The sequence below is a fragment of the Chiloscyllium punctatum genome, chromosome 13 (genome assembly GCF_047496795.1).
Source record: "Chiloscyllium punctatum isolate Juve2018m chromosome 13, sChiPun1.3, whole genome shotgun sequence".
NCBI classification, from domain to species: domain Eukaryota; kingdom Metazoa; phylum Chordata; class Chondrichthyes; order Orectolobiformes; family Hemiscylliidae; genus Chiloscyllium; species Chiloscyllium punctatum.
The window spans coordinates 86,601,643-86,619,936 of NC_092751.1; the positions used below are offsets into that span (position 1 = coordinate 86,601,643).

An 18,294-nucleotide genomic window follows, 5' to 3' on the forward strand; every position below is an offset into this window, starting at 1 on the left:
CCCTTACCTGCCTGACTGTGTTTCCTTCTATGAGGGTATCTCTCAGTTAGTTTATATATCACTCTCCCCCCATCTGTGAGTCTCTCCCTCCCTGTGAGTATAACTCTTATTAGTTTTTCTCTCTCTCCCACAACCCGTCTGCCTCTCTTCCTGTGAGTGTATTTCTCGGTTCCTTTCTGGCTGTCAGTTTTATCCCAATTGGAATATCTCTGTCTCCCCTCCACCTATCTGTCTGCCAGTGTCTCTCCCAGGGAGTGTGTCTCAGTTAGTTTCTCCCCAACACCCCTGCCCTCGGTGGAGTGTATCTCAGTCTCAGGGGAGCCCTCTAGCGCTGCGCTGATCTGAGCGGATTGCAGTTGGAGCGGGGGCAGCGGGCAGCGGGCAGTGAGTTGCTGGAGTTGCAGCTGCTCCCGGAGCTGAGAGAGACCTCCCGTGGGCTCGGAGCAGCCGTGGGTCCCCGGAGCCGTGCGAGGAGCGATATCAGTTAAGTGAGGGACGGAGGGAGGGGGCTGGAGGGCTCGTAGGACTCGGCGTTGCCCGGTTCCCTCTCGGGGCACGGCGCAGAGTTAAATGGAGCGACCCCCCCCCCCCCCCCCCCCCATCTCTGTGTAAACAACAGACTCAGAATCTGGAGTTTAAGAATATTTCAGGAGAGGCAGAAGTAAAAATGTGACTTTTTGAGAGGGGGGGAGGGGAAGGGGAAATGGGTCGGTGGGCTGTTACTGTTCCTGCAGTGCCCTTGACTCCGCTGCCACTTTCTGATTCTTGCTCCTGGTCGTGTTTGCAGGGACAGGATAAGCTCGTCCTGATGCCTCGGACCGTGCCAGACACCGCCTGCCTCCTGGAATGACAGCGTGGGTCATCCTGCCCGTTAGCCTGTCCGTCTCCACCATCACAGCTCTCTGGGTCGTGTGAGTATCCTGCACAGTCAGACGCAAACAGTGAGTGTGTGTGTGAGAGAGAGAGAGCAATATACAAAGGGACAGAGAAACACACAAGAGTCAGACTCCAGGCACACACACACATATATTCACAGTCTCTCACATACACATAGTGACACTCAATCAGATACACATACATATGGATACAGAAACACAGAAAGACACACACTTGCAGACAACATACATTCAGACATACACAGGCACTCACTGATGCACAGGTACAGACACATACATGTACATACATATGCAGACACTCAGACACAGGTACAAGCAGATGCACATAGACACACAGACACATGCAGTTTCACAAAAAGACACTCATGTTCACATTCTCATACACAATCACACAAGTACATACACATATATAAACACACACATATATACACACACATATGCACACAGACACACACTTACACACATAACTGTACAGCTTCCGATAGTCACTACACTTTCTCCAATTCACTCCTGTCTCGATTTGTGCAGCTCATCACCAGCTACTAGCTTCATTCCTTAGCACTCTATAAATATCTACTTTCTCTCTTCATTGCAAGTGCTTATCTTGTTGAATGTATTGTTGACTCTCAATACAATCTGTACTGTCATTTGTTCTCAGGACTGTCTGTACTGTCATCTCTTGATGCTGTTTAGTCACAAATTACAACCCATGTGGCTGTGACCATGGTAAGCTATCCATGGCTAACCTTACTTGGCCTTGCTGCATCTTTTGACCTGGTTGTGCACCCCTCCTCCAAAACCTCTGCCTATCATCCAGCCGGATCCATTGAGAGCTGGCCAGAGAATAATTTACAATGGCTTCTCTTCCTGCTCCTGTGCTGTCTCCTCTAGCATTCTTTCCAAGATTTATCGAGACTCTCTGCTATTTTTCATCCACACTCAACTCCTTTGCAGATATCTGAAAGCACACTGTCAGCTTCCACGTTAAAAGAAAAGCAAAACCCCACAGAGGTGGAAATCTGGAATAAAATAGAGTGCTGGAGGAACTCAGCAGGTCTGGTAGCCTCTATGGAGAGAGAAACAGAGTTAACGTTTTGAGTCCAACATGATATTTGATCAGAACCGAAGAGAGGTGGAGAAGTGATGGTCTTATGCTGTTGATAAAGATGGAGAGGAGTGAATGGAACAGCAGGGAATGTCAGGAAAAGGTTATAGGGCAAGGGAAATTAGAGATCACAGAGCAAACAGCAAAGGCAGTGGTAATGGTTACAGAGAAGAGGAAAAGTAATAGTTCCAGAGTGGGTATTAATAACAGAATACTGATCATCTGTGCTGAATGTAAATAATGCAAATGAGACAGTGGGCTTGGCAAGGAAGGAGTATAATCAAAATGAAGGGCAGAGTTTGTATCTGAAACACAGGTTGGGTGAACAATTTGAAAATCCTCTCCACTCAGTCTGGAAATATGCCCCTCATGTTTTAGGGGTTCTGTGCCATTTTAATAGATACCATCTTGCTCTCAAGTTAACATTTCTGCCCTAGGCATGTAGCATTGTTCCAAGGAAGTCCAATGCAAGTTGCAGAATGATATCTCATTTCTGCTTAAATAGTTTACAGTATTTAATGCACAACTTTGAATTCAACAAGTTCAGACTAAGAACTTCATCCTCAATTATGATTTCCCAGCATTCCCTCCACCCAATGCTCAGTGTCTTGTCCACATGACTGTCCTTTCAGCAGAGCTGACCTATCTGCTATTAACGCTTAACTCTGGATTGCTGTCTCTTCTTTAAAATCATTACCAGTTTTGTTGCCTTTTGTTCTATGACATTCTTGATCTCTAGTCTCTCTCACTCCCTAACCTTCCCTTCTGTTCCACTTGCTACTGTCTGCCACCTTTTACACCATTACAAAACCCATCATTGTCCCACCTTCCTCTTCAGTTCTGAAGAAGAATCACATAGAAATTGAAACACTCACCCTGTTTCTCACTCCATAGATGCTGCCAGAGCTGCTGAGTTTCTCCAGCACTTTCTGTTTTAATACCAGCTTCCACACATTCACAGATATCCCCATCGATTCTCTCAACCTTTCCATCATCCCTGGTTGAGCTGAAGTTTCCACCAATAAAATGTAGGAAGATTGGAGGCATTGTTTTTATTCCTGCCACGCATTCTGTTCTCTTCCTGCTAACCTTGCCTCTCTCCCTGGTAATAGTCTGAGCTGAACCAGATTGTTTGTGACTTTGGTGTTGTACTTAACCCTGAGTATATGCTTCTGACCACCTACTCGTGCTGCCTCTAAGATCTCTTAATTCCATCTCTGTGACATTGTCTGGCTTTGCTTCTATCTCACCTCCTGAAATCCTCATTCACGCTCTGTCTTGACTCAACTGCCCCCATGCAGTCCTGGCACAGCCACCCACCTTGCAATCTTCATAAAGTGCAGCTTGGGCTAGGCCCAGTTTCCCATGACCTGACTCGCACTATGTCCCATTACTTATATCAACTTCTATGCTCACTGATACACATTGGCTCCTGCTCCTGTGACAGTTTAATTCTCAAATTCTCATCCTTGATTTCAAATCTTGCCATAGCCTCAGCCCTCTCTCCAGTCTCTGCAATCTGCTCTCCTCATAAGCCTCTGGGGTATTTGTGATCTTTGAAATGTTGAGGCTTGTGCATCCTTAACTTTCACCACCCTGCTAGTTGTTCTGTGTTCGGTGGATGAGACCAAAGTTCTGAAATTCCTTCCCAAAGCTTATACATTCCTCTACCTTTCCCTCTCATCCTTTAAAATGCTTCCTGAACTCCATCTCTTTGACCAAGCTTCTGTCTTAGTATTTACTTATGTGGCTCAGTTTGTTTCTCAATTTCTTTACTCTATAAAGGCACTATATAAATATAAGTTATTGTTATTGATGCAGGGTGTTTGGATGGTCATCTATTAATATAGTCTGTGTGATGGTGGTGATCTGAGCAACAAGAGGTGACAGGTGAGACTAGGTGACAGTGCAGACAAGTGAGAGGAGCTCGCAGTATAGACTTTATCAAGAGTAGGTGACAGCACAGATTGAATTGAAACTCAGTGACTCCACAGACTGAATCGACAGTAGCTGACAGTTAAGACTATAGTCTACAAATTATATGCCTGTTGAGTTATCATGGTATGGAGTGGGAGCCCACTAAAATGGGGACATTGACAGATGATGGAAATCTGCCATTTACTGTCAGTATTATTTGTACTGCCACCTACTCCTGATGCTCATCACTGTCACCTTCTCTCACTACAAGCTTCACTGCTTCCTATGGTCATTGCTGTCTGTACTGTAATTGAGGCTTGAAACAGGCTGTGCTGTTACCCATGTTTGATACAATCTATGTTGGAGTGATGTGTTAACCTTCTCTTCCTGCTAATTCAGTTAAAGCATTCCCGTCTTGGGCAAACGTCCTCTCATTTAAGAAGCAGACAAGGGAATTTCAAATGGGAGTCTGATACATAGTAAATTCATTTTGGCAAGGAATTGTTCAGAAACGATAAGTTAGGAGTGTGATGGAATACTCCCCATTTGCCTGGATAAATGCAGACTGAGCAACACTCAAGAAGTTTGACTCCATCCAGGACAAAACAGCTTGCTTGATTGGCACCACGTCCAACAATTTCAATATTTACTCCCTTCACCGTGCATGATCATTAGCAGCAGTGTGTGCCATCCAATGATGCACTGCAGCAACCCACCAAGCCTCCTTTCACTGTATCTTCCAAATCCATGACTGCTATTGTGCTGAAGGATAAGGACAGCAGATACATAGGGATAACCACCACCTGCAAATTCCTCTCCAAGCCACTCACCATTCAGAATTGGAAATGTATTGCCATTCCCTTGTATGCGCAGGATCAAAATGCTGCAGTTGCCTTCCAAATAGGACGATGGGTGTCCCTATACTCACAGACTGCAGCAGCTCAAGAAAGGAGCTCACCACCACCACCTTCTCAAGGGTAATTAGACAAGGAGCAACAAATGCTGGCCCTGAAAGAGAAAAACAAAGGGTCTGATAGGTTATTGATAGCAAGCGTTTTTGAAGGCTTCTGTAGTAAATGTGTGTTCAGGGACCTGAGCTTAGTTGGATCAAACAAGGTTCCCAAGTCCTTGGTATTACAGATTAGTCTCTAAAATACTGCCTTGAGGAAATCGAAGAGTAAGATCATGAGACCTTAAACTAGACTAATTCTTCAAAGAAAAGTATGTTAAATATTTACTAAAATATTGGGACAGTCAATGATCATCCCAGTTGGGAAATAAGTTTCTGTTTGCTTCTCTATTGGCTGTGGCAATTTGGAGTGCTGTGAAGTTGGAGGGAGGAGAGTGAGGTGGTTTGAGAGGGTGGGATAGTCGTGTGATAGCAATTCCAGGAATAGGTGCCACCAGCGATGGTAACCTTCACTGAGATTCCCAGATGGGGCTGTATTTTGGTTTGGTATCACATAGAGTGTAACTCCCACTGGGGATTCGAACATGGCTTGCAATTGCTCATTTGGGGCTCCAATAGCCCCTCCCAACCACTGCCCAACACTTTTTCAAATTTCACTGCTCTTAATTAAAATAGATGAAACTATTACTAAGACCTCAAACAATTCCAGTAGAAAATCTAGACTGATGCAAATGCTGTTGAATAGAGGGAGTCATCAAGGCCAGAAATGGACCTATCCCATGAAACGGACGTGATGATGATCATGCCTGCAACACAGATGAGGCAACCAAGAGGGCTTGACTGGGAATTCAATGGTAAACTTTGCTTCCAAGCAGACCAAAAGATTCACTGAATTAAAACTTGCAGTTAGATAAAAACTTCAAAAGGTTCCCAAAATTTGTTCCAGTTGGATGAGCCTATTGAAACAAGTATGATCTTGTAGAGTTTGGACAGGATCAATTCCTGGAAGATGGCTCCTCAAGTGGGGAAGACTAAAACTAGGGAACATGATTGATAAGTAAGAGGTCTGCTTTTTAATATAGAAATGAGACATCTCTTTTCTCAGATGGTCATTAAAGTGTGGAATCTTCTTCCCCAGAGGATTATAGCATCTGGGTCTTTAAGTTTACTCAAGGTTGAGCTAGATGGATCTTTGATGGGCAAAGGAGTCCAGGATTGAGTTTTTACAGGAAGTTACCAAACAGGTCGATGAGGGCAGAGGAGTAGATGTTGTTTAGTAAAGCCTTTGACAAGATTCTGCATGGTAGACTAATTAGTAAAGTTAAGTCACATGAGATTTAGGGTGAACTTGCCAGTTGGATTTATAGGAGACAGAGAACGGTGATGGAGGGTTGCTTTTTGGACTGGAGGCCTGTCACCAACAGTATTCGACAGGGTCTAGTTCTGTGTCCTCTTTCATTTGACATTTATTTAAATGATATGAATGAGAATATAGAAGACATGACTAGTAAGTTAGCGGACACCAAAATTACTGGCATAGTCAATAGTGAAGATTATGAAAGGATCTTGATCAAATGAGTCAATGTGCTGAAAATGTCAGATGGAGTTCAATTTGTGAGTTAGTAAAGTTTGATACCACAAACAGGGACAGAATTTATACAATTAATGATAGGGCCTTGGGCAGTGTTGAAGAACAGCAGGGCTGAGGGATTCAGTTCCACAATTCTTTGAAGTTTGCTTCATATATAGACAGGGTGGTTAAAAAGGCATTTAGCACGCTTGCCTTCATTGCTCAGTCCTTTGACTACCGGAGTTGGGAAGTCATGTTGAGGTTGTACAGGACATTGGTGAGGCCTCTTCTGGAGTACTGTGTCCAGTTCTAGTCACCCAGTTATAGGAAGGATATTATTAAGCTGGAGAGGGTGCAGAAGAGATTTACCAGGATGTTGCTGGGTATGGAAGGTTTGAGCTATAAAGGAAGGCTGGATAGGCTGAGACTTTTTTCACTGGAGCATAGGAGGTTGAGAGGTGACCTCATAGAAGTTTATAAAATCATAAGGGGTATGGATAGAATTAATGGTAGGTGTCTTTTCCCTAGGATGGAAATTTTCAAGACGAGGGGCTATATTTTTAAGGTGAGAAGATTGAAATTAAAAAAAAACATGAGTGGTAAATGTTTTACACAGAGGGTGACTTGCATGTGGAATGAACTTCCAGAGGAAGTGGTGAACATGGGCACCACTTTAAAAGACATTTGGATGAGTACGTGAATAGGAAAGGTTTGGAGAGCTCTGGGCCAGGAGTGGGCAGGTAGGACTAATTTAATTGGGATTATGTTCAGTGTGGACTGGTTGGACCAAAGGATCTGTTTCTGTGCTGTTTGACTCTGATTTGGATGATCCAAAAGGCTGGCATGGTGGCTGAGTGGTTAGCACTGCAGTTCCAGCCTCTGTCTGTGTGGCTTTCCTCCAGGTACTCTGATTTCCTCCCACAAGCCGGTTAGGTGATTCGGCCATGCTAAATTGCCCATAGTGTTCAGGGATGTGTAGGTTAGGTGCATTAGTCAGGAGTAAATGTAGAGTAATGGGCTTGGGTGGGATACTGTTCAGGGGGTGTGGATTTGTTGGGCCAAATGGCCTGTTTCTACACTGTAGGGATTCTAAGATTATGAAAGGATGTCAGGAAAGTTTGAGCTGAGACTGCAGTCAGATTAACTGTGATCTTAGTGAGTGGTGGAGCAGGCTTAAGGGGCTGAAAAGTATACTCTGTCCCTAAGTTGTATGTTCAATTTAAATAGTCTTGAAAGGCAGTAATGAACTTTAATTCACTGAATCCACATTAATAGAAATAGTGGAAAGGAGGGTATGCTCACGTGTACCAATCCCGAGAGAGAGAGAGAGAGAGAGAAGGGTTGCCAATTGGTCCTCATTAATCACTTAGTTAGGGTGGTATTTCAACACAGTTTTGTGCTTGGTGTTGGAGTTGACATGTTTCCCAATCACCTGATGCTGTTTGTAGGTAAATATTGACTAGGATACTGGGAAGGAAGAATTCCCCTACTTTCCATTTGAAAATTGACATAGCTAGGGTTCAGAATCTATATGTTCCTGTGAGGGTGAAGGGCAAAGTCGGCAGGAATAGGGAACCCTGGATAACAAGAGATACTGAGGCTTTGACTGGAAAAAAGAAAGAGGCATTGCTCAAGTACAGGCAGCTCGGATCAAGGGAATCCCTAGAGGAATATAAGGGATACAGGGTTTACTGAAGAAGGAAATCAGGAGGGTGAAAAGGAGCATGAGATAGCCTTGGCTGAGAAGATTGAGGTGAATCCAAAGAGGTTCTTTAAGTATATTTAAGGTAAAAGAATGACTATAGAGAGAGAACAGGACCCCTCAAGGACCAAGGTGGACATGTATGTGTGGAACGGCAGGAGATGGGTGAGGTTCTCAGTGAATATTTCTCCTCTGTGTTTACCATGGAGAAAGACATATACATTTGGGAACTTGGGGAAGTTAGTGGTGATATCTTGGGGACAGTTCATATCACAGTAGAGGAGGTGTTGTACATATTAGAGTGCATGAAGGTGGATAAATCTCCTAATCCTGATCTGATATATCCAAGAACACTGCAAGAGGCTAGAGAAGAAATTGCGGGGACCCTGGCTGATATTTTTGCATCATCATTAGCCATCGATAAGGCCCTGAAAGACTGGAGGGTAGCGAGTGTTGTATCCTTTACACAAGAAGGACTGCAAAGAAAATCCTGGGAACTATTGACCTCAGCAAGCCTCACATCTGTGGTGGATAAGTTACTTAGAGAAGATTCTGAGCGATAAGATATGCATGCATTTGGAAAGGCAGGGTTTGGTTAGGAATAGTCAGCATGGCTTTGTGTGTGTGAGATCATGCCTCATATTTGTTAGAGTTCTTTGATGAAGTGGCCAGGAAGATTGATGAGAGCAGGCTGGTAGACGTAGTCTATATGGATTTCAGTAAGGCCTTTGATAAGGTTCCACGTGGTAAGCTGCTCTGGAAGGTTAGATCGCATGGAATCTAGGGGATCCCAGAGCAAATTAGTTGCATGATTGGCTTGATGGTAGGAAGCAGAGGGTAATAGCGAAAGGATGTTTGTCGGACTGGAGGCCTGTGATTATTGGTGTGCCTCCGGGATTGGTACTGTTGCTGTTTGTAACCTATATCGATGATTTGGATGAGAATGTACAAGGTATGACTAAGTTAAAAATCAGTGAGCCTGAAGCATGGAGCTTATCTCTCCACGCTTCAGGCTCACTGCCTTTATTCCTGATGAAGGGCTTTTGCCCGAAACGTCGATTTCGAAGCTACTTGGATGCTGCCTGAACTGCTGTGCTCTTCCAGCACCACTAATCCAGAATCTGGTTTCCAGCATCTGCAGTCATTGTTTTTACCTAAGTTAAAAATCACACGATGCCAAGTTATAGTCCAACAGGTTTATTTGGAATATTGTGTCCAGTTCTGGTCACCCTACTATAGGAAAGATACAGAGGCTTTGGAGAGGGTGCAAAGAAGGTTTACCAGGATGCTGCCTGGACTGGAGGGCTTGTCTTATGAAGAGATGTTGACTAAGCTCGGACTTTTCTCTCTGTAGTGAAGGAGGAAGAGAGGTGACCTGATCGAGGTATACAAGGTAATGAGAGATATGAAAAGAGTCAATAGCAAGAGACTTTTCCCCAGGTCGGATTGACTGGCAAGAGGGGTCATAGTTTTAAGATATTAGGAGGAAGGCATAGTGGAGATGTCAGAGGTGGGTTCTTTACGCAGAGCGTTGTGAATGTATGGAATGCAATTGCCAGCGGTGGTGGTGGAAGTAGATTCGTTAGGGATATTTAAGCGACTGCTGGGCATGCACATGGACGCTACTCCTTCATCAGTGGTTGTGGAGGTTAAGATCATGCTCACAGAATTAGAGCCAAAGGTGTTCAGTGTCATGGAGATGTCATACAGTAAGCAATCTTAGATTAAAACTTTCATCTTTTATAATAGGATATGCTGGTTTCTGTTCTTTGATATGTAAATCCCAGAACTACTTATAAATTACATTCTCAAGATAGCTCAGCTTTTTAAACAATTGGTGTGAAGTCTGTCTGTGTCCCAATGCTATGTCAGACTGACAAACCCTCTGTATATTTTACAGAGCTTGACATGGATTCACGCAGTTTTTGAGCAAAATAAAATGTAAATCTGCAAAAAACAAACTTACCCCATAAACTTTTATGCGTGCGCATGTAGGAGTGACAGATTGAGTGTGCATGCGAGTACATGTGATAGAGTGTGTATGTGTATATGTATGTGTGTGTAAGCTTGGTTAAGCGTGTGATGGTGTATGTATGAGGGGGTGTGTGTGTTGGTGTGAGTGCAGGGGGTGTATGTGTGTTTATAAATTGGAAGTTATGTTGCAGTTGGACAGGATGTTGGTGAGGCTGCACTTTAGAGTGTTGTGTTCAGTTTTGGTCACTTTGCTATAGGAATAATGACATTAAGCTGGAAAGAGTGCTGAAGAAATTAATAACCATGTTCTTAAGGATTCAAGGATGTGAGTTATAGGGAGAGGTTTGTCAAGCTAGGACATTTTCCTTTAGAATGTTAAAGACTGAGGGGGGATCTTATAGAAGTGTATAAGATCACGAGAGGCATGGATAGGGTGAATGCACTCAGACTTTGACGATTAGAGGGCATCAGTTGAAGGTTAGAGGGGAAAGAATAGAAGGGAATCTGAGGGGCAACTTTCGTACACAGAGGGTGGTATGCATATGGAACCAGCAGAAGTGGTTGAGGCAGCTTCATAAGCAACATTTAAAAGGCATTTGACAAGTACATGGATAGTAAATGTTTAGAAGGGTTTGGATCAAGTGCAGGGAAATGGAGTTAGTGTGGATGGACATTTTGGTCAGCATGGAACAGTTTGTGCTGATCGGCCTGTCTCTGTGTTGTATGATTCTATGACTCTATACTTTCCTTTTAAGTGCTGGGAATGTGAACAGAGAGGTGATAACATTTAGACTGGAGCTTGACTAATGTGTAGTTTGTTTTGTGGTTGGTTTGATACAACCCTTTATTTAGACTGATCACTTACAGCTTGGTCTGTTCAGGAGAACTATTGTTTAATGTAATTTTAGAACTGGGTTGAATTAAATCAGTGGCTCCAGGTGTCCTTTATGCTTCTCAACTTCAGCTTTCGAGGTAAAAATGGGAAGTGTTTGTCTTAATGGAATTAGATAGAGTTACCAGAGATCTCCAAATCTCTTAATGGTCATTTGCAATTATATTCACTTTTGTTGGTTTTAAATATTTACAGACATTCTGCTACATATTGTCTGAGAGCATAGACTGCTTCTACAAGTGGTTGTTTTAATGTTTGTTCATGGGATATGGGTGTCATCGGTTGGTCAGCATTTATTGTTCTTGAGAAGGACTTAGGTGAGATTCCAAACAAATGGGCTGCTTCATTCTGGATGGTGCTGAACTTCTGGAGTGTTGTGGGATCCACACTCATCTAAATAGTGAAGGAGTGTCCTAACCACTTGTGCCTTGTAGATGGTGGACAGTCTCTGAGAAGTCAGGAGGTGGCTTACCCACTGCAGAATTCCCTGCCTGTGACATGCTGTTGTAGGCTTAGTGGTCTCGTTCAGCTTTTGTTGAGTGGTAACAGCAGGATATTGAGGAATTGAGTTATGGAAACGCCATTGAACATCTAGGGGCAATGATTAGCATCTCTGTTCTTGGAGTTGGTCATTGCCTGGTACATGTGTAGTCTGAATATTACTTCCCACTTGTCAGCTTAAACATGGATATTATCTAGCACTTGTTTGGACACTGATTGCTCCAGTATCTGAGGAGTTGTGAGTGGTGCTGAACACCACTTCTCCCCTTATAATGGAGGGAAGGTCATTGATGAAGGAGTTGAAAATGAATGGACCTGGGACAGAACCCTGAAGATTCAGGGGCACTTGTGGTGCTAATCCTAAGCCAGGACTTCTGGGTTCAGGACCCATCCACTCCAGAGATAGAATCATAGAGATGTACAGCACGTAGATGTGTCATAACTTATCTGAACAGGTTGACCAGCATCTGAAAACAAAGAAATGCTGGTGTTGGAGATCAAAAATAGAAATTGCTGGAGAAACTCAGCAGGTCTGGCAGCAAGAAATCTGTGGTGAGAAGACAGTGTTAACATTTTGAGTCCAGTGACCCTTCCTCAGACCTGATAGCAGCTAGGAAAAGGAGGCATTTATGCTGATGATGAGGGTGGAGGTGTGGGGGGGGGGGGGGGGGGGGAGGAAGGAATGGGTGGATATGGGGAGAGAGAGCTCAGAGAGAGAGAAAAGGATAGGTAGACAAAGTGAGTTTTGATGGTAAGCCAAGGAAGAAGAGAAGCTAAATAGGTGATAATGGGGACTTTGAGTAATTGAAAATGGATTGGCTATACCGAAAACAGCCCTTACCATGATAGGATCTGGGTGTGGCGTGGGTAATAGACCTAGAAGTAGGTGTTCAGGCTCTAAAATAATTAAGTTTTACAATGAGTGCTGTAAGTTGTGGGGTCCCCAAGCAGAAAATGCGATGCTTATTTTCCAGCTTGCACTGAGCTGCACTGCAGCAAGCCTGAGACAGAGATGTTGGCCGGGGAACATGGTGGTTGTTGAAGTGGCAGGGAAAAGGAAGCACGGGGTCATTTTTGCTGATAGAACATTCGTGTTCCATAAAGTGGTCACTCAGTCTGTGCTTCCTCTCCAAATTCACAATATCTACCCTTAAGGTTTATTATGAGGAAGAAGAAGGGAGGCAATATAAACTAAATGGTCCAGTTTTGAAAAGGAGCTGGCAGCTGTTGCACTAATGATAATGAGGACCTAGAATAGGTGTTCAGATTGATGTGGTAAAAACAATGACTGCAGATGCTGGAAACCAGATTCTGGATTAGTGGTGCTGGAAGAGCCCAGCAGTTCAGGCAGCATCCAAGTAGCTTCGAAATCGACGTTTCGGGCAAAAGCCCTTCATCAGGAAAGCCCTTCATTCAGATTGATGTACAGATGCAAGGGAAGAATACCTGCTTCAACTGGTTCCAGATGGCCAATATTCAACATGATTCCCGATTAAAGGGCTTTTGCCCGAAGCATCGATTTTTCCTGCTCCTCGAATACTGCCTGACCTGCTGTGCTTTTCCAGCACCACTCTAATCTTGACTCTAATCTCCAGCATCTGAAGTACCCACTTCTGCCTAATATTCAACCATGGTCAACATTACAAGCAGCTCATTGGCATCTTGTAATCAAAGTTTCAATACCCGAGTGTCTGAAATTGAGCATGCAACCCGAAACCCCTCGCGGAGCAGTGTGCAATACATTCAGTCCTTGCTGGAAAATGTGCCATGAAGGTTGATAAGAACCTGAGAAATAGGTGGAGGAGTACGTCACATAGCTCCTTGTGCTTCGTTTGCTAAAATATGTACATGAATGCCAGTTTCCTGCCCTGCTCCCATATCCCTCAGTGCTCAAAAATCTACTCATTTCAGTCCTACTCATTGAGCACCCAGAACTCCTAGGGCTAGTGACTTCCAAGGATTCACTGCTCTTGTCCTAGTTGGCTGTGCCCTTTAGTTTGAGATTAAGACCTGTGGTTCTGAACTCTCTAGCAACAGGAAAGAGCCTCTCTGCATCTATCAAAGACTCAACGATGTTCAATTGTCTCTGTTAGCTTGCTGTCAAGCTAAGTTTTTGGGGGGGAATTTTGTGTTAGTCATGGCTCAATCAGTTGAGTCAGAAGTTCCTAGGTTTCAGGGAGATGGTAGTAATGGTGTGGTAATTCAGAGATATAGCTTACTCTTGGGACGGGAGGTTCAAATCCCATCACGGGCAGTTGGTGCAATTTGAATTCAACTAATTATTAAAAGTCTGGAATTGAAAGCTCAGCTAAGTGATGGTGTCATCCAACTATTGGTGTCTAAAACAAAATCTACTGAGCTTGCCTGGACTGGACTACAATGTGACTCCAAATTCACAGCAATATGATTGTCTCTGAAATGGACTAGCAAGCCACTAAGTTCCAGTGAGAACAGGGATGGGCAACGAATCCTGGTCTTTCCAGCAATACTCACATCTGAAGAAACACATAGTGTTATTCTCCCACCAGTGTTCAGCATGTAAGCAGAGTTGCTGTGCCTGAATGCTAACCTGCGGTTATTCATATGCAAGGGCACCTAGATTCCTCCGCATTCAAAATAGAGAAATGAAATTGGAATTTTTTTTGATTTACTGATTTTTTTGATGGACATAGTAAAGGAATCTCTCTGTGCTGATACTTAATGTCTGTTGAAGCTCAGAATGCTTCAGATGAATCTGAATTGAAGGTGGACCTTGACAGTTGTCATAATCATGATTTGGTTTTATATATCTGCAGGGTAGGTGCAATCGTATACTCTGATACTATCGTGATGTAGTTCTTTCGATGACATTCAGTGTTCATTCTCAAAGGATGAAATGATGTCAAAACCCAGTCAGTTCCTGTCCATCTTTCCATGGCAGCTAGAAAGGGAAATCACGTTTCTTTTCATTGAAAATAGGAGCTGGTTGTAGTGAAAATCACTTGTCGCCCTAGAGGAGAATCCTACTGCTCTGGAGGAAGCCTTTGGCCGTCTCATTGAAAAAGCCAGCTTTCTCATTTACACCACTGCCCTGGCCTTTCCTCATAGACCATACAAATGTTTATTTTTTTCTCTTTTATCAAGAATGGATTAAATCAGCTTTGAAAGTTTATACCTGGAATTCTGTTGTTAGATGTTGCAATTTTGAGTACATTGTTCAGGTGATCTTTGTCTGCTCCATCGAAAGTTGGACAGTCACCAAACCTGGGGTAACACAGTTTAGCCAAAGGTAGTTATCTGCCTTCAAGACCCCTCATTAAATTGTAGGCCTGTACTGAAAGATATAACTTCCTGTATACCGAAACCCACAGTGAGAGATTTTCTGTATCTGACACGCCTGACAGTGTCAGGTTTGAAGGAATTTAAGATTCTGCTTGAAATTTGTCCTCTCCTCAGAAAGCCTGATAAAATAATCAAGGCTTGGGAATCTTGGAGTGAGGTTTGTGTCTTAAATAGAAATTGCTTGGAGCAAAGAATTTCCTTTTGGATTCTAAACTGCAGCGCTTTGCTGAATTGTTTGAGAGAACTACAACAACCGATTGTTAGGCTGTGGGTCACATTTTTGTTTTCAAGGTTAGGTGTCTCAATCAAATATTTTAATCAGGCTGCTTGCTTCAATGTTTATAGATTTTTTTGGGGGGTTATCACCTGTTGGCTGGTTTTCTAGGACTGTGGGAATCAGCAACTGTACAGAGGCAAGGCCGGTCTGTTCCAGCAGCTAAGGAACTTTCCAGCTCTCCTGTGGGCCCAGGAGGAGAGAGGAGTTTTCTCACCCAGCCTCTCCCATAAACTTCCCTGCTGCTCCATGATCAGCCTCTTGTATGTGATTTCCCTGTTGAACATGATGACATGATAAATTCAGCGCCCCCCCACCTCCCCCCCCCCCAACCCCAGGTGACCCTCCATGGCACTGCCTCCACTCTCCCTCCTCTCTGCCCAGAATTGGCCTGGTTGCTTGCCAGCAAGCCTCTGCTTTGCCTTTTCTGGCTTTGTTTGAGGCTTCGGAGAGCCCATCTCTCTAAATATTCCTTTAGAGGAGTGAAAGTGTTCCTTGAGCCAGTAAGGTATGGATAGAAAACATCCATCATCTGGAAATCATACACCCCAGCATTATGTCCCGTTTTCTCCCTCTCACTTCATTTATTCAGGCTTGGGGATGTGAATGTTGCTAACTAGGACAGTAATTTTATCCTAAGTGCACTGGAGAAGGTGGTGGTGCCCTTAAACCACCAGAGTCCACCTTTTGTATATATGCCAGTGACAATGAAAGAACAGCAATATATTTCCAAGTCAGGATACTGAGTGATTTGGAGAGGAACTTGCCAGTGGTGGTAGAGGTCACAGGCTTGGAAGTTGCCGTTGAAAGAACCTGGGCAAGCTGTTGCAGTACATTTTCCAGATGGTTTGCACTGCAGCCTTAATGCGTCGGTGGTACACCGAGTAAATGTCAAAAGTGGTGGATGGGGTACTGAACAAAAAAGTTGCTTTGCCGTAAATGGTGACAAGCTTCCTGAAGTGTTGTTGTCATGCAGCCAAGTATTTTATCACACTCCTGACTTGTGCCTTGTAGGAGGTGGTTGTTCTCAAATAATGTCTGGGATCCATGTCTATATTTAAAATCTGCCACACTGCCTTTAATGTGGAACTGGTTAAACATTTGTAGACTGCAGTGAAAAGATGTTTAAGTTGAAAACTGAGTCATTATCACTGGGAGCCAACTCTAAGATAAACAGTCATTATTGCTCCCAAGCCTAAGGGGAACTGGAAGCACAAACTTGGAAGGTTATCATAGGTTCCATAAATTGGTGTTGCTTTCAATTCGTTTGCAAAGAGACTGTTAGAATAAACCAAGCTTGCATTTTTATCCAGAAAGCAAACTTTATTTTCTCTGGCGTCATTTGCTTCCTAAAGATTGTCTTGATTTGAAAAACAACTTTGTCATAATGTATCTTTACACTCCTTACTCCCTTCGGAGAATGCAATGGAACATTGGAAGAATTTTTCAGACTAATTAATAATCTACTTTGAGCTATGTGAATGCTCCTCTGTGGCCAACTAGTCCTGGAATCAGTTTTGAACTCAGGGTCATCCAGCTCCTGGGCAGTAGTACAACCATCCAAGGCACTTGGACTCTGCCAGGGCAACAACTAAAGAGTGCACTGTTACTAACTAGCTCAGAATCTCTTGACTATTAAATTGGCAAGACCAGCATAAGTAATAGGGCTTACATTAACTCAGTGCCTTTCTCATTCACTGGAAGTTCAAACTCAAGCACTTTTGAAGCATGGTCAGTTGAATTGAAGTCAAAGATGGCAGCCATTTGCTGTCAAAATCCCACCAACTACAATGAGCTAAATGACCAGCTTCTCTGCAGATATTTTTAAAACAACCCATTCAAAGATGTTATTGCATGCTTCTGGAGCAGGTGGGACTTGAACCCAGGCTCCCTTGCTCAGAGTTGGGGACAGTACCATAGCGCCACAAGAGCACTCGGTTTTGCCTCCAATGGTTATGTACAAATTAGAAGCAGGAGTCAACCAGCCAGCCCATGGAACCTTCTTTGCCTTTGAATAAGATCATGGCTGATCTGATAGGTAAATGGAATGGAGGCCATTGTCAACTCTTATACTCTGATTCTCTTTATGGTCAAGAATTTAACTCAGCCTTAAAAACATTGAAAAGGCCTGCCTCTGAGGCTGTCTGAGGAAGAGAATTCTGTTGATTCACAACTATCTGAGAGAAAAAGCTTCTCGTTTCTGTCTTAAATGGGAGACCCCTTATTTCTAAACAGTGTTCCCTAGTTCTTGTCTCTCCAACAATGGAGCAACATCCTCTCAGCATCCGTCCTGTCAAGTCTGTTCAGAACTTTATATTTTAATAAGATATCTTCTCATTCTTCTAAATTCCATTGGAACCTTTAAGATCAAACATCATAGGTTGATAATAATACAAGAATATAAACTTATAAGATCAAACATTTCCTGACAAAATAACTGCTTCACTTCCAGGAATATGTCATGTGACAGACAATAAATCAGCTCCCCTGAACTGCAAATGCCTTTACATTCTTTCTCAGGTGAAGAGACCAAAACTCTGCACTGTATTTGAGGTGTGGTTTAACCAACACCATACACAATTGTAAGCAAACTTCCCTAGTTTACTAATTCATCGCCCTTGTAAGAAATGCCAACAGAGGGGAGTGAATCTGTGGAATCCTTTACCACAGAGGACTGTAGAAGCTGGCTCATGAATTATATTCCGGGCTGAGATCAACAGATTTTTAATCAGTAAGGAAAACAAGAGTTAGGGGAAAAGGTGGGAAAGTGGAGATGAGGCTTACCAGATCAGCCACAATCTCATTGAATGTTGAAGCAAACATCGTTGGGCTGAATAGTCTACTCTGAAAGACCTCTGTCTTATTCCATTTCTCTTCCTAATCAATTTTTGTGCCCACATACTAGCTTTTTGCAGTCAGATGTTAGAGTAAGTTGTTCTTCCTCATGTAATGCCTTAAAATCTTTTACCTCCATTTGCTCGGGCATGTAAGGGTTTAACATTTATAATATTTGCATCTGTAATAATGCAGAGCTCCTTCAGCACTGTGCTAAAGAGTCAACCTTGGTTACAGGCCCTCATCCGATAGCAGAAAGTTGAACCTATGGCCTACTGACATTGAGCCAAGCTGATATGATGGTATCTGTAGGATGCGAGGCTCTTTTCAGGACAGAATGTTTTGTACACGAGTTATTCTGATATGGCAGAAAATTGAAGTTATACAATACAGACAA

The 18,294-nt window shown here is 43.2% G+C and overlaps 1 protein-coding gene across 2 annotated transcripts in view; it reads left to right on the forward strand.

Moving 5' to 3' along the window:
• Nucleotides 1-349: 349 nt before the first annotated feature.
• Nucleotides 350-18,294, forward strand: part of LOC140484606 (transmembrane protein 150A-like) — a 120,950-nt gene continuing 103,005 nt past the window's right edge. For both annotated transcript variants that reach the window (XM_072583112.1, XM_072583113.1), the window contains exons 1-2: nucleotides 350-483; nucleotides 788-911. In XM_072583112.1, the coding sequence (XP_072439213.1) occupies nucleotides 847-911 (65 nt within the window). In that variant the 5' untranslated portion in view covers nucleotides 350-483; nucleotides 788-846. The remainder of the gene's footprint in view (nucleotides 484-787; nucleotides 912-18,294) is intronic.